Source organism: Camelus ferus, chromosome 25 (assembly GCF_009834535.1).
Source record: "Camelus ferus isolate YT-003-E chromosome 25, BCGSAC_Cfer_1.0, whole genome shotgun sequence".
Lineage (NCBI taxonomy): Eukaryota > Metazoa > Chordata > Mammalia > Artiodactyla > Camelidae > Camelus > Camelus ferus.
In genome coordinates this window covers 21,287,413-21,314,082 of record NC_045720.1, presented here as the reverse complement: position 1 = coordinate 21,314,082, position 26,670 = coordinate 21,287,413, and the positions used below count along the sequence as shown (strand labels likewise).

At 29.0% G+C, this 26,670-nt stretch overlaps 1 protein-coding gene across 1 annotated transcript in view; it reads right to left on the bottom strand.

Moving 5' to 3' along the window:
- The window catches only part of CSMD3 (CUB and Sushi multiple domains 3), a 1,015,135-nt gene that overhangs the window by 555,967 nt on the left and 432,498 nt on the right, over positions 1 to 26,670 (bottom strand). The window contains 2 exon segments of the mRNA XM_032468125.1: positions 109 to 196; positions 7,231 to 7,308. Coding sequence (XP_032324016.1) covers positions 109 to 196; positions 7,231 to 7,308 — 166 coding nt within the window.

Here is a 26,670-nt window from a genome sequence, read left to right as displayed (position 1 = left end):
ACTTCTAAGTCATCAAGACTTCATTTCCATATTATTAGTATTTTTAAAATATAAATTAAAATAAACTTTAACAAAATAAATAATGAGATAAACAATTAAAAATATTACCTAAAATCTGCTCCAACTCTCTTCCCATTTTCTGGTTCTCCTGGATCTGGGCATAAATTGGAAGCTGTTTTAATACCTCCCTCATTTACTGTAATAACAAAAAAAAAAAAAAAAAAGAAAAGAAAACAGAAAAACATACATAATTAGAGAATCAAGAATGGTATTTGTTTAAAATTGTACACAAAATATATTCTTGTATTTTGTTATTATAATTACTATAGTTTAAATACAGAAAGTTAAAATATAATTTGATAACCCAATAATGAAGATTAAAGCTTTTTTCTATTTGTGGACCTATAAGAAAATAAGTTTCATGTTCATATTCAATGACATACTATTCTTGTTATCAACACATTAACAGTTAGCACTTTATTTTTAATTACCATCAAATTATAAAATTTCTGGTAATGCACTGCCAGAGTATCAGTGCCAGAGTTTCCATTAATAATTGGCAGTAAAGAAGTCACCACCAGTGTCATACGAGTACCTAATATTTTAAAAGTTGAAATAGAAAAATAATTCCTTATGGGAAATTTATGGTTATTAGCTTTTCTTATTTGGTATATAACAAAGTAACTTTGTCTTCCGATGTCAAAATAAAACTGTGGTACAAGTTATCAAGCATGTCATTGATTTATGATATAATGCTGAAAACCAAATTAAGGGCTTTACCCATTAGCAATTTCCATGACTAATTTCCATTCTGTGTTCTACTCAACCAACTATACACATTTTCAGCAGTTTCTTCAGAAGACCCACTTAATAAAAGATTTATTAATGTTTTCAGTGAATGTGATCACAGTAAATAAATTCCCAAGATAGATTTTTAATGGGAAGATTATTAAACCAGATAAGTTCTAAAATATTTGAATGATAATGTTTTATAAATTCAATCTGACAGTGAATTGGAGAATAACTTCCATTTTGCTCCTCATCACCTCATCTGTTTTTTAAAAGAAAATAGGACCTGAGTAGAGACTCCAGAAAGAAAAAAATCTAAACCATGTAAAAATGGTTCTTGTCCTATACTGTGGATTGGAATCACCTGTGGGCCTATTTTTTAAAAAATAAAAATGCTTACTTCTACCTCTAGATATTATAATGCAATTACTTGGGTAGAAACCTTTGTTGTTGTTGCTTTGCTTTTGTTTTTCAATAATCCTCAAGATGATTCTAATGTAGAGTCAATGTTGAGAACTACTAGATTTCTGCATCATTTAGTTCAGATTGTCAGCTTGTTCAAATTGATTTATCAAGATAGCAAGATAACTATCAGATGATGGCTCAACAGTCATATCTCTAAATAGAAGTTATATTTTCAATTACATACGAAATTTTCTGTCTGTGCCCTTCATGCTATAAAAATCACTTTCCTAAATATCCCCAACAATATCCTTAGTGCTGCCAGCTTTATTACATATTCACCAATCCATGCACAGCATGTGATATTTTTTGCTTTTCTTGGTTTTCTGACTTGCTTTTTAATTTCTTTTTAACTGTTTAATTTTTGTTGTTTGTTTTGTTTTGTATTGGTCACTCTCTTACTTTTCTATATATCACACCTATAGGGCAAATTTAAAGGCCACTTTACTGACACATAGCTTTCCATATTTTATAATTCCCTAATGGCTTGAAAAATTACCTCTTTGCTAAGGAATTCCAATGTATGATTTTGCCATTTTTTTCTCAAGCTCCTTCCTGCTCCTTCAATGATCTAATAGATCAGCCCACCAAAATTCTCATAGTACATGAAAATGTATATGCTCAAATTCAACTTAACCACTGATGCTTTTGTTCTCCATTATCATTTTCCTCCAATCCATCTTGAGTACTGGAGGAGAACTAATCTTCCTCAAACACAATTTTTATTACTGTTCAAATATCCTGTGATTCTAGACTTCTAAGTATATCAATTGTCTTTCCCAGTGGCCACCAAGATATATCCATTACTCAGTTCCAACAGATTCTTCATCGTTCTGCAGTTTCCCTGGTTAGCCATGCAAATTCCATGCTTTGTGTTTTCTCCAGGTCTCCATGTTTTCCCTTTCTTCCTCTTTAGCTCTCAGAATCCTATATAATTTTCTAGACTCAGATCAAGTCTGACTTTTTGCAAAATACATTTTTCATTTTTTCTAGATTTTCTAATTCCTCTTTTTATATAGCATGAACATCATATTTAATTTTATATTATTTTATCATATTATGTTAGTAGTTTCATATTCCTCAGTCACATATATAAATACATCATACATTTGATAAAGATAAGGGAGAAACATAATTATTTTAATACACCCACAATGCCTAGATAGGGATTAATGACTTCTCAGTAAATATGTCCTAGTCATTTGATTAAAAACAATGTGTTGTACACTGTTATCAATGAGTAGAGTATTTTCTATGGGAAACATTCTCTTTTCTATCTTTACATGGTTTTTGAAAATATTATGATATATGTTATTAAAATGTGACTTTCCAAATCATATTTTTAGCAACTGCCTTAGTCTAGGTTTAAATCTTGGCAGACTGATTCGAGAAATTCCGTTCTTAACCTCTGAGCTCTACATCCTATACAGAAAGCTCAACAGGTAAAATGGCACCAGTAATTAAAATTCAAAAAATTTTCCAAATATTTTATCTTAAAATGGAGATCATATTTATAATTTTCACAGAACAATTTATAATGTTAATTCTTATGATTTAATTATAAAATTACTTTTGTAATTCTTAATGTGCCCTTTAAACCACTGTCTTTGGACATCTTTAATAGATAAAAAAAAGTTCCCAATTTAAAAATGTAAAGATAACAGGACAGCTTCTACATGATACATGGTACAGGCATTTAATGTTCTTTAATTAAAACATTTAAAATAAAAAATAAAAAACAAAGTGTATAATCTCATATTTTTCTGATATTTAGATATTACCCACAGCTAGTGATGCCAAGACATTGAAAAGTAGTTAGTATCCATTCAATCAGCTATTTCACTACATAATACCATTCAAACAACTGTACAGGTATTTATCACTTTACTTCTTTTAATTTGAATAGTAACTGACAGAGTAGTAAGAACATGAGGGCTCTTTAAAAGTTTAATTACACGAACAAGGTGCTGCCTCTTATAAAGAGCATGACCTTGGGGGATATCATTTTTGCTTTGATCATTAAGGATGGTAATAATAATAACAACAATAATTATTGCTAATGCAATATAAATCCTTTTCCTGATACCTTAATGGAAAAAAGAGATGAGGGCAGAATTTATAGAATTTTAAAAGTTGAATGAATTGTCATGTCTTATAGCCTTGAAATATCTTTATTATATATGTTTACAAAATGTGCTGTAAGAATCTTAATTTACCATATTATTGTATGTTCTAGCTTGAAAATACTCGAATCTTAATTTACCATATTATTGTATGTTCTAGCTTGAAAATACTATAAATGTAGTCAATATCAAAATGTAATATTGTTATTATAAACAAGTTTTCTGAAGCTTCTGATTTTATATAGCATATAATCTACTTTAAAAATAAAAATGAGTAGATTATGACTAAATGTCATCTGACCAAATGTCATCACATTATCTCATCCAGCTGGTGGCACTGCTATCTTTCTTAGATTTTTTTTATATTAGATCTAAAATTTTTATTCCACCTTATAAAGTATAATGCTTTGGATCTTGTTCTGAATTTCAATATCATGAATGTTGACAGAATGCTATTTTACAATAACTTTATATGCTAGAGTTTCCTCTTAATTCATTTAGCTTCCCAATGAAATATTGGATCCTTGCCAGCTGAGACTATATTTTATTCATTCTTTTACCTTCTTAGTCTAGCATGGTGCTGCCATGGAGAAATAGCTCAAATAGAACTGTGGAATGATGTATAATAAGAATGAATGAAAGCATGGACTTGAACAAGATGAAATAATTTTTAAAAAATAATACATTATGGAAAGCTCACAGTTTCTCTATAATTCCACTTTAAAATTCTAGAAGAGCCTAGTAGGAAAGTTGGCAAGGCTACTAGTCCACTAAATTCAACATTTTAAAATATAAAAATGCATTTATGTATTTAATTGTTTAAATTGAAGTATAGCTGATTTACAATATTGCATTAGTTTTTGGTGTACAAGTGATTGAGATATATATACACACATATGTATGTGTGGGTATAAATATATATGTATATTCTTTTTCAGATTCTTTTCCATTATAGACTATTACAATATTTTTATTTTCTAAATTAAAAATATATATTTTTCCTTTATTTGCAAACCTACTCTCTTTGACGAACAACAACAAGGGATGGATAGAGACTATATAGAGTCCAGGTACTAAAGTTGGATAAAAGAATCTAAATTACCCAATTAAACAACCACATGGTTCCCATGAATACTACTGCAGCTTCTTGAATCTCTTATTTGTTTCTTAGCTAAAATGTAAAGGTTCTATTGTGGGAAGACAAGCTTTAGAAATGTGTCTAGTTTGTGTCCTCCATAATTATGTCCATTTTTGGAAGTTCCAGTGATGGAATCAATTATGTATTCAAAGAACACAAGGTTTAATTTTTTCATTTGAAAGTTGATGTCAGACAAAAATTGTCTCCGTTCAAAGTGATTTGGCCCTGTGTTAAATAAATAATTCAAAGGGATGAAGACTTGAATGCTTACTTGATAACAGATATATAGTAACGGTAAAAATTAAAGCAATATAACCTTTTCTGTGAATGACCATCAAGAATATATATTTGAGACTATTTTAGAAAAAAACTATAGGAAAACAAACTTTAAAATAATGTTGCCTTGTTATTTCGTGATTATGAAAAAACTGGCATAAATAATTTGTTTTGATTGAAGTGAAATTATTTATATCGAAAAATAAAAATAAAAGAGCACAATACTTTTTATCTCCTCCACAAGCTTTAATGGACAAATGCAAAATTTATTTTAAAATAATTAAGTAAATTGACATTTTTTTGGTTTGTGATTAACTTTTAAAATTTTTTGTCTCATTAACTTTACTTCTGACAATCTAAAATCAATTGTTCTTTAAATAATATGTTTATTACAATGTAATATGTATAATATTATGTAATATGTAATTATATATGTTTATTATATGTAAATCAGGATTTGTTTGTTTTCCCAAATACACTGTTATGTCTAAATTCCCTGTCTTGTTCACCCTCCTAACTAGTGTACAAGAAAAATTAAAATATGTATGTTCACTAGGCAATATACCAAATACAAAGAGTTACAGACACCTTATTTTACTTGTTAAATTTGATGTGCAACATTGTGTAAGGTTAAGGCATACAGCATGTTACTATGATACATTTTATATATATATATAATCATATATATATGATTATAATATATAATATTTATGATTGCTCCTATAAATATTTATGATTGCCACTAATGTAGAATTGCATACATCTTAATGCCTTGATAAATCTTAGATATTTTAATATAAATAGCTTGATTTTCCCAGGATATCTGAAAGTTTGAAGAATGAAGCATATAAAATAACATTTTTGTAGTCAAAATGAGGAAAGGGTAAAACAGTCACAGTTTATAATTCTTCTTAGATTTCCAAAATAAATATACTGTCCAGACAAAATATTAGGAAAAGAGTAGTAAACCTAATATTTAAGTCTGCAAAAATTTAACTTTTATTTCATATTGATACAAAATTTAATTTCAGAATAATTTCATCTAACAACTTTTTTCTGTTTACATTTTCTATTATAGAAAAAAGTCTTTCTCTCTAAAATGTATTAAATAATTAATAAATAGAATATTATTATATAGATTATTTATTTTCCCTAAAAACAGTATCAATTTTGAAAATACATTTTAATACAAAAATATAATAATAAATCATAATTATATAGCCAAATACTTTGAAATGATGAAATCACCCAATTTGATGATTTTCTACTCATATCTGCTACTTTAGGTTTAGTATTCTCAAATCCAACAAAATGTGAAAATCACATTTTAAAATTAGGGCACTTTAAAATATTTGATAACATACAGGTCCCAAGATTGCTTCTTAAAAGTTGATGTAACTGCTCAATTTGTGACATTTATTATTATATATATGTAACTCAATAAATATGTGGGTAAAATCTTTTTCTGATATAACTACAATGAATAATTTTTGTTAAAGAAATAGCTTAACACTTATTTTATCAGATGATTTGAAATTTAATAAAACAACGCTAAAACATGTTTGTTAAAAATAATAATGTTATTTACAACTAATCTTATTTTATTATCAATAAGTCATTTTAGAAGTCAGATATTGTGTTATAAATGGCATCTTTCAAAATATATTATATGTATCTGTATGAACAGTAAGGCAGGGAATTTCTACAAACTGCTATTGATTTACACTGAAAAATGTATAGCTCTATTAAATTTTTTTATATTCATTTGTGGAAATATAACAATGAATATTTAATTCAATGATTCTTAATCTGAGAGTCAGGGATGAACTTCATATAATTTATAAATCCCTGAATATTAACCAAAATTATGTATTGGAGCAGCACATAAATGTGTAGTATTTCAGTCCATTTTGTGAGATTTTCAAAAGAAAACAAAAATGAATTAGTTAATTCACTTACAAAAGACTATTGACTGAAAGGGTTTGTATAAATTAACTCAAATTAAATATCTTTTTTCTTTAAATGAAAAATTGTTATTAAAAGAAATGTTTCCTTAGACAAAATAATTATGCAGAAATTTAGGTATGTTCAAACAAAAATTTCCACAAGAAACAATCAATTTGAGGATTTTCACTCACTTATTATCTTACATCCTAGAATTATAAAACTAGAATGTTATCAACATGATAGAACAAAAAAGCTTTCTGTTTTTTTACATTTTTAAAACAATCTGAGTTCCAGAGCTTATATATTAATTCATTAACTCAATATGTATTTAGATATGAGGAAATATTGAATAATAATAATCATGCATGTTATATAGATATTAATGCAGTTAATTTGGTAAACACACAAATATTTTTTATAAAACACACAAACAACACAGACACCACAAACTTCACTCTTGCACTAGAGAAAGTAACAAAAAAGGAGTACACTCACAGATAGAAAACTTGTTGCTGTTGTCTTTCCCTGGAAACAACTTAAATCCTCTAGATTTAAAATCTATGGCCTTTTTCACTAGTTAAGAAAACAAACAAAAACATGTATCAGGATACACAATTTTAAAATGAAATTCAGGTTAACAAATTTTGTTAGCATGGAATTATGCAAGTTAAAGAATCTGCTTTCTTAAACCTGATACAGGGTACCCAGAAGAAAATGAAGAAGAAAAAAATATCAATATGATAACTAGGTTGTAAAAATATTAAGCAGTAAAAAAAGATTTTCTATAGGGAGAATCTTGCACATGTACAGGTACTTTTAAAAATTATCCACATTTTTATAGAAGAGTAAAACTATCATAAACCACTTGAATTCATCAAATTTTATGGAATAAACTAAACTAGAAAAACAAAAATACTGAGACATTATAAAACATTTAGGTTTTTAAAATAAACTAAAGTATTTTAAGGTAATTTAGCCTAATTGAAATATTAGGACACATTTTTAAAAATGGTATAATTGGAAAACCTTAAAATACATTTTAGTATTTCTTCTAAGAACTATTTCCTTTCATAGACATTCCTTTTGAATTATGATGGATGTTCAGTCCATACAGTACCAGATTTATGGAAGTGAATTACAACTTTTTGGAGTTCATCTAAAATATCTTGCCACTATTTTTGATAATATGATATTGAAAATCAACATCATAATAGGCTGGCATATATCATTGTTTACTACATTAAAGTAGGTATGACTGAATTCACCTTAAAATAGTACATTCAATGAAATACCTTGGAACATTTTAAAAACATTTTCCAAGAATTTTGGAATTCTTGAAAGGAAGATAAGTATTATTTCTTTTTTAAGTATAAATTATTTTATTAAATACAGTTGCTATATAATTTTAAAAGTGATAAACTATAGTTCAGAAGAATATTTTATTTAATTTTTCAATGAAACCAAGTGAAATAAAGAAAATATATTTAATGGAAACCTTATTAATTATAAACTTTTAAGCAATCTGATCTAATGAGATATTTAAACACCGATTATTTTCTTTAAAGAAAATCAGCATGAACAAGAATGCAAGGGATATATTTAACTTCCTCAATTATATTTTAGAGTTTTATCATATTGCTTTTTTATGAAGCTTATAGTAGGGTTGGTAACCTGAAACATTTAAGTAGTTAGGTTTTGTTCATGCCATGAATCTGAAAAAAGCAAAACTGATTTTTGTTAGTTTAAAATGGTAATATCACTAATTCTGACTTGCCATTTTACCTTCTTAGTTCAAATTAAGGATATTTTATTGGTTTTGAAATATTTTAAGGTCATTTTTTTCTTGTTAACATCTTCAAAAGTAGAAAGATAGAAATAGTCAGACGGCCTGCTGAAATATACAGTTACAAATTGTCTATATATACTACATAAAAATTGAAAATGATTATCAGAACAGAATTTAAGAGACCTGATTCTTAGCAAGTAGTAGTTGCTGATTTGGGTGAAGAATCTGACTTTTACCTGAGTCTCTTCTCTTGAAATAAGAAGTGAGGACTAGATGACTACTCAGTTGCTTTGCAGTTCTGAGATTCTTTATCTGGGGCCTTTCTTTACAGTGAAACAATCCCTACATTTCTCTCAACTTACGTTTTTTGTTGTAATTCTTTCCACACTCCAACCCTCAGTGTAAGCTAAATTTTAGTCCTACTAAAGTATTCAGCTACTCTATATTTATTTCTGCCACTTGTGCATTGTACTGATGTCTTAAAATTATTTTTAACAAAATCTGCATTTTGTATTTTGAGGCATAATTCTAGATTCTCCCAATCCAAACATGAATTATAAGTAGGAGTTTTACCTCTGCTTTTCTCTGCATTATAAGATTTGGCTTTAATTATTACAAGGGGTCTGAAAATTTACAGTGATTTTAACACAAATCTGGAAGTCTTAAATAAAGAGAAATAAATGAAAAGATTGTAAACCCAGAGGAGAAAATTGAAGAAAATTTCAGAGGGTCAAATAGTTCAATAGCATTCTGAAAACTACAGAATGTGTGTGTGTGTGTGTGTGTGTATGTGCACAACTGTGTGTGTTTGCAGAAAGGACAGGTTTATGTAATGCGCTTATATGTAAACTTGACTGTTTGGTTGAGTGAGGTCAGAAACATGTAGCTAAGAAAGATGTCATCTCAGACCAAAAAGTTTTAAATAGTTTCCTGGTTCTAAAGGGATTTAGTCATTTTTTTAAGCATCTGTTTGTCAATTAAATTGAAGAAAAAAATCTATATTTTTGAAAGTAAAAAGTATAAATAAGTAATACAGATGCAGAATATTAAAAGCCAGGGGAATATCCATTTTAGAAGATAAAAAGGAGCAAAAAAAATATAAAATTTAAATTCACAGAAAACTGTAAAATATGTCGAACAGTAAACACATACTTTAGATCTTTTTATAATTTCAATAGGAAGAACATATCACATATCTCTTTATAAATAAACAGAAAGGACAAATACTGCAAGTACCAATTGCAAGACACTGCTCTAAATCATACATTAGTGAAATGTTAGACCTCAAGCATATGCCATAAAAATATATTTATTATGTATTACAATGTATAATACTAACATGACATCAAGACATGAGCACTTCTAGTGACATTTAATTTATGAAATTAATCTGATATTTTTAATAGATATATTTCAATTACAAGCATGTAAAATTTATCATAGAGATATTAAAATGTGGTATTTTATATAATTTTTTAAAATATTAAAAGCATATTGTTTGTGTCAATTTCTTTCACTGTACTATGAGTTTCTCAAAAGCAGCAATATTATTTTGTTTATCCTTGCTGTATGAGTGCATGATTGAATGAATATATGCAATATTGTAAATTCTTTTTCATTTAACTAAAGGCATTTTTTGGGAGGATTTCTTTTATTAATCATGAGTTAGAAAGGGAGGAAGTGATGGAAGAATGAACGTTCAAGATGAAGCACTTTCATGAATAAAGCTATTTTTAAGTACATAAAAACTATGTAGGTTCTACTAGATTTTTAATAAATTTCATTAAACGCAAGACGTAGAAGACATGTGCAAAGATTCATTTCCTTTTTTTCTGCTTCTCACTTTTCACATGGTGAACAATTTTGTTCATTTTTGTAGATTTGTGTTTATTGCTTTTTTGGCTTGACTCATGCTTTTTTTTTTAGCACAATGGAAATATTTTATAATTTGGGAAAAATCTGGCAGAAAAGAATATATTAGGCCAACAATCATATCCATCTTAGTTTAGTTGTAAGCCCAAAACACTAGAAAAAGGATTTTGTTTCTGTAATCTTCACTTAAGCAGTTTAAACCACTGTACAGGATTATCACTGTAGTATTTTCCAAATCAATTATTGTTGTTATTTTCAAAATGAATTTTAATTCTAAAATGCATTCAAAAACTTACCAAAAAATGATGCTGATTGATGTTACTTAAACCTCATCTAACTTTCATGTTAATCAGCTAAAGCCACTTACTGGAAATTATTTAAATCACAATGCTTTTATTATAAAAATTAACCATATGTACATATGTAGATAAAGTGCTAGATTTTTTTCAAATATCTACACTCATTGTGTGAGATAGGTAGCATATGACTTTATTTTTATGTTAGAGAACCTCTGTTAATAGAAACAAAGTTAATAGAAACAAAATCACCAGTCTCTGACATTAGGAAACTGACAATACTACACAGATGTAATAAAGGAAATTCCAACCACTAGTTGGAGGTTTGGAAAAGAAGACCTTTAGGTGATCCTTCTATAACTGAGCGTCTAAATTTAAAGTCATAAAACGTTTCGTGACTTTAAGTTCCTTACTTGAAAATTGGTGCGCTTCACTACATAATCTCAAAAGTCAAATACTAATAACTTTTTCATTCCATTTCACTGCTATGCATATGCAGTGAAAATTGTAATTTTGTAAAACATTAACCTTTGAAAAAGAAGAAATATATATGTTTAGTATTAGTGAGCAGAAAATTTTTTCACTGGGAAAAACTGCCTAAGATTTATGTGGGATTCTTGTAGAAAAATATTGGCATTAATTATTAAACGCTATCGGAACATTTAAAACTCCTTTCATTTCCTACTTAAATCATACTCAAATATAATAATAAAAAACAAATGCAATATTGTTTATTATCTTAATCTTCCAAATTTATACTACTTATCTTGGCAATGATTTATCATGCAAGTGGCAATAGATGCATTATAAATCTCCAATTAAATTAGAATGTGATAATTCTTCTGAAAAGGAAAAAACTTTCAAGAAAGTAAGTCATTTGTATCTTATTTATTTTTTCAGTTTATTGTCTCTTCATTTTAACTTCTCAAATGCACAATGCCTTTCTCTTCTTTTAAACTGCATTTGATATTATGATACCTGGGTATATAATTCCTACTTTCTATTTTGAATTAGGTATAATCTTATCTTTATCCTTATACTCAATAAACAGAGTATACTAATAAAATGCATTTCATTAGTTTTTGTTTTGGTTATTAAAACTAACTCTCTGTGTGTTTCATTTTGACAATATGGCACATTTCATTATTAATAGTAAATTCATATACATGGGTACTAGGAATTATAATCAATCACTAACTAGGAATTTAATTACAGGTGAAATAGTGTTAAAACACATCATTTTTTTTTTGTGGCATTTCTCTCACTGGATTAGGAGGTCGAGACCTCTGTTCTAGCCCATTAAGACACTGAATAAGTTGTTTAATTTCTCTATACATTCCTAGAAAATTCACTTATTTATCCTTAAGTATTTAGGTGTAGAATTTGAAGCAAAAGAAGAAGAAAAGACTAATTAATCAGAATTCTTCATTCTATCCCAGAGATTAAAATCTGTTTAGCGATTATAAAATTATTTAGCTCTGTTCAGGGAGTAAGTTTTGTTTGTTTGTTTGAAAGTAAATAATGGCTGCATGTTACAGGCCTGCAAACATTATAATTTAACACTTTTTTCTACATCCTATACTGGTAGAATACTTGTTTAGAACATATTTTGAGGCTGCTAATTAACTACTCCTTCCACATTATCCTTAGAAGAAGAAACATCAAGAAACTATAGTGATGCCAGTAAAGGTAGTACTCCTGTAGTATCTGTTTTATAATTTTTCATATAAGATTTACCACTGGATACAAATTTCTAAGAATACTTGCTTTATAAATGTTTCAGTAATAAAATTTTAGAAAATGATTAGAAATATGTTGTATGTAAATCATGTTTCTGGGTTAGATAGTAAAAAGATACAATGGAAAATTCAGCAGTAAGTGGCTGATGAGTCTTTGTGAAAATTACTTTATTTCAGAAAATGTTAAAAGAAGAGAAATAATACTGGCCACCATTTGATTAGAAAATTAGTAGTGCAATGAGACATGTTTAAAAGCACTTAAAAATTAATTTCTAAGGGCTTACATATTAGGGATATGTAAGATCCAAAAGATTCTCAAACTTTAAATAATGGAAATAGACCAATTAAACTTAATAAGAAACTATATATATATATATATATATTAATATATATATATTATATACACACATATATATATACTCAATATTATAATTACTTAAAATCTAATGTATTCTCTCTTTTAAAAATCACTAGAGATAAGTAATATGGTTCAGATACTCCAATACTTTTTCATGTCCTAAACTTCTATTTATGCTGCCCTGCTAGTTTGTGACTAGCACTTACTCTTGCATGTAAGATGTGTAAGTATAAAATTCATATGATGCCCTATTTTTAGTTGAAAGAAAATTTACAATTATATATATTACCATATGCTTAAAAACTACAACAAATTGTAGGAATGAGGACATAGCAAAAGTCCAGTAAATGTTAGTTATTTTACTATTACTACTTATAATTTTAAGATTGAGTCCAATTCAGAGGTCATTTTAATTAAGAATACAATATACAAAAAGGTTTTCAACTATTTTGTGTTATGTCTTTTTCACTGTGTAAGGACGTTATAAAAATTAAATCATTTACCTTCCGGTTTAATTTCTTTTAATAAAAAGTTAGAAACCTCCCCAAATCCTTTGACCAAAATAGAAAATTTAGTATAAATGTACAGAAACATCCTTAAATATAATCATTTAATTTTTATGAACATATGTGTAATTATTCAACATATTTCAAGTATTCATATAACAGGCCCATTTTCACTTTTACAAAAGAAGATTCTAAAACTATAAGGTTTCAAAGTTGTAACAAGGTCAGCCTAGATCCTAAATCTTATTTTTGAACTACTTCAGACTAAGAAATAAATTTAAAATTTTTACTTGAAAAACTGAACAGAGTTGCAACTATGACAAGGAGATATATTTTATGAAATCAATTTGTTAATTTTCACAGGTCTTCTAGATTTAATTGTTATTTTTTATTTAAGAGACAGTGGATGCTAATTATTTGATAAAGAGTCAAAATTTGTCTATGGGCTTTATTCCCTTCCAGAAATGGAACAACTTCAGAAATCCATAACACTTATGTAGACACCAGCAGATGCACCAGCAACGCTTGGCGTAACGGGTCTTACAGTTATGGTGTGCAGTAAAATATCAGGATTATGAGAAAGGGATTTTCATATTCTCCTTAGAGATTCTTATAATTGGCATAATAAAAGTCACCATATGGGAAGAGTTTCCATTGGTATGGTTCACAAATACTTTTAACACTTTTAACTATGTCAGCCTTTAATTTAATTAAGTTTTAATACTTATTTTCTGACAGCTTCAGATGAACTAACTTTTTATTATCTTTAGTCCTATAGTTAAATGCATTCAATTCAGTCATTTCCCTAGGCCCTTTCTTGTTTTGATATATCATACTCTTTTGAACAGAAATTATTTTCTGCTTGTCTATAATTTCTGTTCTTTTCATGAATTAATTTTACTAAAGACACTTTTAGTATAAAATGCAACATGAAAAGTGATTACACTCAATTTTTTCTTTTTTTCTTCTTTTTTTCTAGGATGCTTAGGATGGTCTGGGTTTTCACACGAATGCCTGAGTGAATATGAAGATTAGGCAGAACTTCTCAAAATGACCTTAACAAAAAATGTACCTGCAGGTCTGTAATTTTTTCTTATTTGAAATAAACAAAATAATTTAACGTTACATATTTGTTTTACACATAATGTCAGAGATCACTTATCTACACTATAATGCCTTCTAATATGAGACTAACTGGGAAAGAACCAACTGCTTGAAAAATGGTGACCACAGTTAATAAATGTCATAGGACCGAGGGCAGTGGAATATATTCTTTCATTATAAATTTTATTAGTATAGTGAGTAATTCTTTTAAAACAAAAAATGTTATTACTTTAATAAGTAATAATATTCTCTCATCATTCTAATTTCAGATTATTATACTTTATCCAAGTTCCTCACTAGAAGGTTTGGTATCATTGCCTGATTCTGCTTTAAACAAGCATAGATGGACTGACATTGTAATACAGGGTTCTGCTGCTAAATTCACAGCTATTGAAGACAGCGAAGCACTCTCTTCATAACGCATCTATGGTCAACATTTTCCTTATGACTTTCCAGATCTATTCTCCTTCTTGTTCTTTGTATGGAGGTTGAATAAGGTACATCCTGCTACACAAACTGTGGCATTACACTAGCAGTACCAGCATCCTCACTGAGTGTTTTAGAAAAGCAGATTTTAAAGCCCTAGCGGAGACCTGCTAAATTAGAATTTACGGTTTAACAAGACCCCTATGTGATTCTAATAAACATTAAAATTTGAAAAGCACTAGACTCTATCAAGACTCTCAGATCCTCTGAAGAATTCCAGTAGGAGGATGGAGAGGGGAAGGAAAGTAATATCAGGATTATTCTGCAGGATCTGTCTCATTATGTTGACTGGAGTTGATTCAGGTCCTTAACTGAAGGTCAACAGTTCTTTCATGCCAGACTGATATATGTATCTCTCTGTCCAACATCTCCCTTCCCTCATTCCAGTGGGTGGAATAGTGATAGCCTGGCTACTATCCTAGCTGCATGACCCCTTGTGGTTCCTTTATATCCACTCATTTAGAAATAATCCTTTTGTAAGTGAACCTTCCTTGAATTAGCCCATATTCGGTTGTTTCTCAGCAGACTAATGGGTACACCACAGTCACATGGAAAACATCAGAGATTTGATTTTTCAGATACTATATTAAACAACATTTCTTAATGTGTCCATAAGGACTCATACCTAAAAAAGATAACATCTAAGTAGAAATAGGAATGGCTGTTGCTCATCATTCTCCCATTGATTGCTTACTTGTTTCCTAGGAAATGTTTTGAAATCTAGATCACACATCTATACTCTTTTCTAGCAATTATCTTCTCAAGAAGCAAAAAGAATTCACAAGGATAAAGGAGATAAAAAGAAAGTTAAATGAGTTGGCTGTATTGAGGTTGGAGAGTAACTGACTTACAGGTAAAACTGGCAAAGAAAAAAATGCAAGGCTAATAGAAACCTGAGATGAACTGAATGCTACACATTATTTTAGTAATAACTTACACATGAGATCAATATGAATAGCGTTAAAAACAGCTGTATAAATCAGTTGTTTCCATAATTCTCTATCAATATTGCATTGATTATACATTTTATTTCTAAGGAAATCAACTCTCAAAGAAATTTAAAAATATTTGCTAATTGTTTCCTTAATTTGCTTGCATATCTTTACCTGATAAAATTTTTATATAACTACAGCATATTTCTTTCTTGTAAAGGGTCCAGAAGGGGACAGTATCATTTCTTGGTTGTGTGCCTGAACACAGGAACTCTGTCTACAGTCTTATTTAAACCACAAAATATCCATTCAAAATGGGATTATTTCCCTCCTTTTTAGATGTAAAAATAGAGAAGGGCTAAGTAGATTGCCCAAGATAACAAATATATGTTAAAACATGTAAAACATGTTCATTCATCTGACCTTGAAACTTCAATCCTAGCATCTACACCACCACCTGGCCATGAATAATAGCATTTCATACATCCAATCAGAACTCCTAAGTGTATATCCTAGAAGACCACAAATAAATTGGACTAGTGTAAACTATCCTCATTATTCTTTTTAATGCAAAGCTAAAATAGAAAAAAAAATTAAGTAGTTAACAATATCTGATTTCAAGCATGGTTTACTTTAATATGGAGCAGAGCCAGATTCATTAACTGAATGTAATATGGAATATTGAATAATATTAATTATTAACTGATAGTGCCAAGCATAATCCCATGGGTGTGAAGCCTCTTGATGTCTTATTTTAAAAGTGTGAACAGATGAATAAAAAAAGGTGTAGCAAAAGCAAACTGCTAAATGAAATTCAAATCACCATGTAGTCTTTTTAGTAAAATCAACTTTGGCTGTATTCCTTCCTAACAGGAAAATTTAGGAGAGTTGATGAATCTCTTCCCCCTTGGCCTGAATGTAAGCCTACCAAGTGAAAAATGTCTACCTTCTCTGACTCTGGATAAAATCAATCTAGAAATTTCTGACACTTTTATCTTATTTTGTGTTATGAAAAAAATGCCATTTGAAGACTATTTTAAACAAAGAAAAATCAAGTATCAATACTAAAAAGCAATAGTCCATGATTTAGAATCCAAATTATATTATAAAAAGAAAAATATACTATGTTAATGCACCCCAAACCTAACTTCATGCTGTTCTGCCATATATGAAGGTTCTGCTCTTCCTAAAATTGCAAAGCTTAATTGTGTGATTTCACTTTGTGCACTGCAGGGTAGCCATATGCTCTAGAAAACTACATGCGAGGGAAGCAGCTTGTTGTAAAAGTGGGTGAAAATGCCCTGAAATAATTCTGAACAAGATAAAAATGTCTCTAACATAGGACCATTTCTTCAAAAATGCAAAAGGCAGAGGTGTCCACTCTGCACCAGCTTTTGAGCACAAATAGAAAGTCTAGCCCTTTCAAAATATTTTAACAAGGAAAAGGATTTTAAAGTCATAAATGTCACATTCATCGTGACCATCTCATTCACAGGTAAAATAATTAGCTCTGATAACCATTTGGGGAAATCAGTTACACACACACAAAACCATTTTCATCTCTGATCTTTAAAGGTAAGCCTCCCTTTTTAATCACTGCTCTCTATATAATTATCTTCCCTTGCTTGTTCATTCTATTAAAAATCAGAAATATCTTAATATAAAGAATAAGCTACCAAAATGTCTGATTAATGATTACTGGTGAGCATAACAAAGGGGTTCAAAATCTGAAAAAAACATCATTTATAAAATAAGACCATTGTTATGAGATGATGGTTTCAGTTAATATGAAAAGATACATGCTTCCTAAGATTTACTTAAAGGAAAACAAAAAATTGGGTCTTCTGAAATTCTTAAAATCTCTGCATAGGAATAATTCAAAAGCATGGCTTTAGGGATAGCATTGTATAAAAATGTTAAAATAGTTACTTGAAGATATATCATTTGTGAAAAAAATAAATTTTCATTGTTTAATATTGCCATAAAGGTCCTCAGTCATTTAGAATATTCTTATATAATACCTTTCAAAAATGTATAAACCTATTATCAAGTAAATTCTAACATTTTATTTTTTATCTTTTTCCCTAAAAGCAACTTATTCAACAAGATGTAATAATTTGAAGTATAAAAATATATTTATGGTTATGAATGATATTTTTGACAATTTCACAAATGTGATGAAATGTAATGAAATAGAAGATGAGAATGATATTCAATAAATAATTATGTATTCAAGTATAAACTGGTACATTTCTGGACATAGATTTTTAAATTGCTAAAAATATCAACATTAAACACAATTTTTTACAAAATAATACGATTAGAAAAAAAGTCAAGAGAACAATGAAAAACAACAAATAGGACAAGATATTGATAAAGCATGCAACAGTCAATATTTATATTTAGTACACCTACCTAAATGTTGACAATTCCCTGTTAAATATGTATTTACTTTACTAGTATCAAAGTTATTACTAAAAATTAATAATTTAATAAATGAAAGTACTTTATAAGAACCATATATAATCAATTTTTAAATGTCATAAAATTTCCATTCTGTTATTATTTATGCTAAACATGCATGAAAATCAATACATCAGTTAATCTCATAAAGGAGGACGTGGGAATTCAAGCAGGGAGGTGCAATTTCAGCATTTATATAAATAGAAGATAATGTTTATTTGTTCAATTATAAAAATTCTTGATTTGGCAATCAATTTTTGTGTCATTTTCACTATGTTTTGCTTCTATCAGACTTTCAGAGATTTGAAACATAGTAAGTAAAGAGAAAGTAAAACCTTGTTATTTCTGTTCATTGATAACATATTTAAAAAACATTTTAGGATATAGAAATTGGAGTAAAAATTAAAAGCAGCATATGAGTTAAAATTTGACTTGGGAATGCTTTCATCGTTTATTCATGCATTCACTGATCCTTCCTGTAAAATTGTAACTAATGTAATCTGCTCAGTCATTCAAGAGTTGACAGAATTAATTATTGTCATTATGGTTGATCCAGCAAATTCATCTGCCCTAAAATTTCTCTTCTACTCACTAATTTCCCTACCATTAGAGTCATTCTTACAGAATTAAAGCTTAGCTTTTACTATATTATCTAAGAAAATTTATGAACATTGTAATTATTCTAATGGAGAACAAGATCTCATGGAGAGTGGACAGAGACCAGGCACTGTTTGGTATGAACTGTTCTCTCTCCATAATAATAATTCTCTTGTAAGTTCTTGTCATTCAGTATATCAGCATAATCTGCAATCTTGTTAGAAATGCAAAATCTCAGATCCCACACCCCAACCCCATCAAGTCACAGTCTGCACCTGAACAAGACTACAAGGTGATTTGTATTCATGCTGAAGTTTGAGAAGCAGTCTAAGACTTAGACTCCAAATCTCTAACAACTGTTAACTACACTTCCGTATACTTTACTAATTTGTCTGCCTGCTCCTACTTAATTAAAATTTATTTCCAAAACTGACACATTGTAAACTGACTATACCTCAATAAAAAAATGAAAAAAATTATTTAATTTCTTGCTAAAATGATGTCTTACAGAAAGTGACTTTAGATAATATAACTAAAGCCCATCAATGGCTTCCTATCTCATTTAGATTAAAATGAAGCTCTTTACCTAGGCCTCAGAGTATACAAGGTCTGGTTCCTACAGGTTTCCCAACTGATCTCCACCACGCTCCTCCTTGTCCACTAAACTAGTAGGCACACCAGGCTTTCTTTTTTGCAATCAAAAGTCAAGCTCTTTCTAGGTTGTTGTTTTCTCTGCCATCTGTGCTACCATCAGGTAGTTATTCGTTTATTTGCTTGTCTTTTTTCTCCCCATTTGAATATAAACTCAGCGAAGCAGGGTCTACTCAATTTTATTCAATGTTGTATACTAAATATCTAGAAGAAAGTATGATATGCAAGATGTCAGTAAACACTTTTTGAAGAAAGAAACAAATAAGGAAAGTAATAATGAAGGAAAAGAAGAGAAGGAAAGGAGGGAAGGAAAGAAGGATGGGTGAGAAGGAGAAAGAAAAAAGAGAAAAGAAACAAAATGAAAGAAAGAAAAGGAAAATTAAGACAGAAAGAAAATAAAGAAAAGGAAAGGAAGACAAGAGGAGAAGAGAGGAGGGAAGGGGAGATGAGAAAGGAAAGAGGGAGGGAAATGAGGAAGAGAGGGAGGGAAGGAGAGAGGAAGTAAGGAAGGAACAAAGGAAAGTCTCGAAGAAAGTAATTTAGTAGTTTTGGACACTAACTACCTAAAAGGTAATCTAGAGTTAGATCCTCAAATGGAGAGTTTCTAGAACTTAAGGCATATATGTAGGCAGTGGTCCCTGTGAGGAGTGTTTATGTAGCTGAGCTTCTATTTCCTGGGATAAGGAGATTGCCAATCTTTCTTGATGGTACTGCTGGCCAATTCTATGCTTGTTTTAACATTGGCTCTACAATTAGATAATCGTAAGTTCATGTCAACTGAAACATCAAGAGAAAATATAAGATGATGATAAATATATTAACTAATACACAATATCTCTGGATAGATTGATAGACACTTTTGATTAGAAGAGAAAGTAACAACCATCTTATTTTGACATTTTTTGATGCTTAAATGCTTTCTAAATATCCAGTTAGTCTATCAAGCTCTGCTTGAATTTCTCATTAGTGATTTTGGAATTTACAGCTTTCTGAAGCGCATAGTATATATTTGAACAAAGCTCAATTTTAGAAGCTATCTTCTCTATAATAAGTTATTTTATATCTCCCTGTGGTTCCATACACTAGGTTCTACAACCTATGGCAGAATTGGTTTGATCTCTCTTACATATAACAGCATATCACATGTTTGAAGACAGTTATAACTCATCCTCACTCACATATCATACTCATTCTATAATAATTCTTTCTTTTAGAATTGATCAATAATTTTCTCTAAAGTCTTATTTCTATAACTCTTCCTTTGAAAATAAAGACCATATCTTATACTTCTTTTGAATTCATCATATGCTTAGCACAGAGATAATATGTTCAATAAACCCTGATACTTGATGGACATAAATCAGTATCCATAAAATTTAAGTAACCATCCATACATTAACTTCTTGATTATGATACTGCTTATGAAGACTAATAAAAAGAACACATTTTCAATTTACAAATTTATACTCTACAGAAGTATTAATAGAAATTTTGAAAATGGTATTAGTTGCTTGCAAACTGTTGGAAAGATTTAAAATATATTTTACATGTGGGCAAAACCTTGCTAGCAAAAGGAACATGTTATGTACCCACGAACTGTTACTTCCACACAGTAGAGTTTTTGCCATATTATGGTCCAGTGTTTTAAACAAAATTGTTACATATCATAGAATTGACTCTTGAAATAAACTGGAGATTTAGTGCAGATGTATGTCTGATAGTATGCTTTTTCCCTTTTTTGTTGTTGAAAAATGCAAAAGTTCAGATGAGCTTACTTGAAAACACAGTGCTTATAATAAAATTTTTTAAAATTCCTGCTTTTGTTTGGATTTAAATTGCTGACCTAAAATGAATAATTTATTCTGAATTAACCATTCTTACCTTAATGCTGAAAATAATAAAATGTTCTATTTACAAACTGGTAATTAAAACAAGTTTTCTTTTAAGTTGCCATTATGAGGGAAAGGAAGTCTACATCTTTTTCAATTTCACTTAAACATAATTTCATGTTACTTTAAAAACTAACTAAAATGCTGCTTGATACTATTAATATGATCATTAGCTATTAAACATATTATAGTAGAACTGACTATAATATGTCAAAACAAGTAGCAGCAGTGGCTAAAAATGCTTATAACACATTTTACTCCACGAGATGATATAGTCATCTAAATTTTTGCCAGGAAGAACAATAAAAGAGAGTTCATAATTATTATATATGTATATGGAAACTTTTACAGAAGAATATATTCACATTTTTTACTTAAAAATATCAACCACCAAGGCTCATTAACAGCCAAGAGAACTTGTCTACATATTGGAAAACTAATAGAAATATCATTCTACCATAATATATAAGAAAAAAATGTTTAAAAAAGTTATCCAGGATAAAACACATTTTAATTATTTTTAGTAGTGTAACTATAAACTTCTTGAGGAAGAAAACCCAACTGTGTTTATCATCTACATTAACCATAATATGACCTAATACAAGGCTTTGCATACATTAGACTCTCATGAACTATGAGTAGACGAAAGGATGATTGATTACTAGTCTAGCAATATGAAGACTGCGTTTTCATATGACCTCTTCCAGACCATAATCTCTGTATAAAATAATGGAGTAGTATTAGATGATCTGAAAGATTCCACCTATTTTAAAATATATAATCCTAGAAATACAGGACTCTTAACTTAAAATTTTTTAATCATATTACATATTTCCTGCTATTTTAAAGTCAACTTTGAACTGAAATCTCTTAGGGCTAAAACAATGAACTATAGGGTTTAGAGATTGTTGAAAAGGTATTTTAAGTAAATATTAAGAAATAATTTCAAAGAGATCTTATGGTTAAGGCAACAAAGTATTCTGGTGAAATTTAAAATACCACTAGATATTATGTTATCTAATTTTAAATATCTGAATATTCTCCAAACTGAAAACATCAATTGTTTTTATGTTTATTTATAGAAATGTAAGTATTCCTTAAAATATAGTTGAACACTTTATTTATTTTGGTTTAGATTCATCATATTTCCATTCAGTACAAGTATCTACTCAAAGCACTTTTTTATACATCCTAGCAATATAAACACAATTTACTAGTTTGAAACTTTTCTTTATCTCTCAACAGTTTGTTCAAATATCCTCTGTGCAGCCTTGCTTGACTTTTACATTTAGAGGTAGTTAGTCCCTATCCTTTACTTCAATAATATTTCAACAATGCTGTTGTGGCAGTGTTTCTTACAATAACCTTATAATTACTTTTTTTAAAGTTATATAGACTACTTGATGCCACAGCCTGCAATATTCATTTTTATATTCCTACTATCCAGCGTAATGTCATGCACATAGCAAGAGTTAAAACATATTTGGTGAATACTAATAAAAATAATAATAATTAGTATTTGTTAAACACAATTCAGAAATGTGCTAAATTTTCTTCACATAACTACCTACAAGGTAGGTATTCTTAGTTACTAAGAAGTTGCAGGTTTGAGAGTTGAAGTTATTGCTCAAGATCATACAGCTAACAAAGGGCAGAGTATAGACTCAGCCTAGTTCTCTGACCTCAAAACTAATTAGCTATTTGGTTTTATCTTTCCAATGGGAAAAAAATATTTGAGATGTTTTTTGACATTTCCACCCAATACTGTGTTTAATCCTCATTATAACCCTAATGTAATACTATGATATTATTTTACAGATACAGAAATTGAGCCCTAATTTCATGGTGACCTGCAAAGGGTCTCACACATAGCATGTGGCAAAAGTGGAGACTAAAATCCAGTCAGTGAACTATTGGACACTAATAAAGCAAACTGGTGTTAATATACTGTTTAAAGTAGATCTAACTTAACATAGTTTATTAGTATTTTTCTCTTTTACTTCTTTTCATTTTGATGTCAGAGACAATGGAGAAAATAGGAAAGGGTGTTCTTTTACTGAGAATAAGCATAAAGTGAAAAAAATTATTTTAAGAAGACAACTTGAATTACTGATGTTTTAACTACAGTACTATAGGAAAATTAGTTGGACTAGCACTCTACAGAGAATTGAATATATGTTTGACGAATATGCCAAGTTTTTCCCAAATTATTCATTAATTGCACAAGTGTTATTTATAATAAACTAATTATGGTGATTTAAGAGTTAATTTATCATAAATTAATATACAGATTTGAGTCCACACATTCACAAGTACCAAGTAACAAATACTATGTGCAATTTCAGTGTCTATATTTTCTTTGTGTTCATAGTGATATTAGTGTAAACTGTAAGTACTTTAATTGCCTCAAGTTATTGAGAATAGACAAATTAGGAATTAGTGATCAAAAAGCATCATAAAAATGAAAGTTTAACTGCATAGTGAATAGAGAAAAATGATGAAAAATACTAAATTATCACACTGCAAAACAGTATGCACTTTTAGACATCAAAGGAACCTATGCTATCATCACTATCATCATCTCTATCATATATATGCTTTAGGTGGTAAGTACTTTCAATAAAATAGCATCCATTATATTACATTAATATTTATTCATATGAAATTTATTTTTATAGTTTTATAGTTTTCTTGTGTTTATGAATTTCCTTTGATTGTATAAATGTGAAAAAACCACAAGCAAGGCATTTATATCTAGTTTTACTTTGTACATTTTGAAGTGGTAATGTAATAAAATCAATCTTTTATTGTAATTTCATGAGAACAGTGTTGCCTTTCAAAGGGATTAAAAACTGCTCTTTTTATAACTGTGATAAACTGAAGTAGTTATCCTTGATACTGAAATATGTAGATATTTGATTACATTGGAGAATTTTAAGATTTTAAGTAACTGAAGTAAATATCTAGCTAGTGAAATTACAAATATTCATTAGTTTATTAAATTTATCTAAATATGTCCATGGGTCAGGAGCTGCTCTAGACACTGGGACTGTAGCATGAACAAGACCCATCCATTCCTTACCTCACAGAGCTTAAAATGATGAGTTATAACAGAAAAACCTAAACTTCTAGGAGGTGACAATTTAAGTTAAAACTTGAAAAAGATTTGGAAAGATCTGGTTGAAAGGAAGAAGGAATAGCTTATGGGAGTGGCTTGAAGTAGAAAAGAACATGGTGTGTTTGACAAACTAAAAGAAATTCTGTTTGGCCAAAAAGACAGTGACTGTGAGAGTCTCATGAGATGAATTTGGAGATAAGGGCAAAAAGCCAGATCACGGAGGTTCCCACAGGTTATCACCAAGTCTTGGTTTTATTCCCAAAGTCATTAGGAAACCACTGGAAGCTTTAAGGCCATGGAGTGATATGATCAGATCTTCATTTTTAAAAGCTAATTCTGACTACATTGTGGAGAATGGGAAAGAGGTATCTAGAAAAATTAAGCAAATTAATTTCATATAATCTTATCTTTATTGACTCATTTAAAATGTCAAATAATTCACTGCCTATATACCTTTAGTAACTCCTTTAGTATTCTGATCAGTCATGAGCTTTACAAAATCTGCCTTGTCCCACTAGCATGGACTTCTCTATCTCTTCCACTCTATCTCAATTTCTTAAAGAAGGAGTATTGTATTATTTATCTTTATTTCTCACAGAACAGATCCTGGCACTCAGTAGGCATTTCAGGCATGTTGGTTGAACTGAAATTATTTTTAAAATAAACACTGTTTTCTGTCAGCCAATCCCAATTTAGAAATTTGGCCTTGTTAAGAGTCAAGTCTTTAAAGATTGTTTTATGTATGAAAATACAGCTGTATATTGAGTATTTTTAAGCCTAATAAACATAGGATAATAGGTTTCCTTTACCTGTAACACTGACTTGTTTTTTTGCCCAAAATGTTAATACACTGAGTGTCAAATACAGGTAACAAGCCAACTGAAGTCAGTGAAATAGTTCTAGGTTATTGAAGAAGAGTCAGAAGGACCAAACTTAATTAAAATAAAAATTTGATAAAAGTATAATAATGTAATTCACTGAAAAATGAATATAATATTTAAAATGTCTTACATATACATAATTTAAACATCAATAATTGAAAAATATTTTTTCCAAGGTAGATGGGCACCACTGAATTAATATCATATTCAGAAACACTATTTTAGAAAAATATGAGTGAAACAGGTCTAAATGCTCTAAATGGTATAAAACAGCATTGAGAGATTATGACAACACTTGAAAAATGTCAGCACTGATTTGGAATTTACCTAGGATATAAACTTGATGCTTAATTGAAATTTAGGTGAATTTAATTCAAAATTTTAGATTGAGTAATTTTCAAATCACTTTAATCTAATAATTGACAACTACTTACTCTCTTTTCAATCTAAATTCTATAAAATACTAATTTGTAGCCCCAGAGTTTCTCACATCACTTGATGCAAACTTTGGCTAAAGCAGAATTTGTATTATTAGTTGATAAATAATAAACTCCCCAAATTACCCGATTTTTATTCAATGGGTAATAAAATGAATATAGGGAAGTTTGTCAATGTTAGTTCATGCAATTTTCCAAAGAGAGTGAAAACACTAAACAGAAGAGCTTGTTTCTTAATCAATATTTTCATAATATTTACACATTTTTATTTCCTCGTAATAAGAAAATCTGTCTACTTGATTAAGCAAATCATAAATTTTATAATGTCCCTATAGCCATATAAGTGGAAATATTCATGGTAGGAGAATGAATAGAGAGGCAGGGTGATATCAATCCAATCCTTTTAAGAAGAATACTGCATGCTAAGGATTCATTTTAGAATGCTTCTTATTAAAGAGAATTGAAGTAAGTACTTTCAGATAAATTCTGATGAAAAATAATCTTCTGAGATATTTCCATATGATTTTCAGTCAACTTATGTAAAGATGTCCTGATTTTTCTCCTTAGTGTATACTAAACATTGAACAGTTTTCCATTACTTACATGATGCTCTATATAAACCATGTCTAACCACATTACATAAACCATAGCCATTATGGAGAAAATATGATTATTAATTAGAAATAGAGTTGGAGTAGATATTTTGTACTTGAAATAGGTTCAAGGAATTAATATTTCCATTGATGCATATATTGTTACAAATAACATCTCTTTATTTTTGACACTACACAGATTTTTTCCTAAATTGCTCAATGAAACT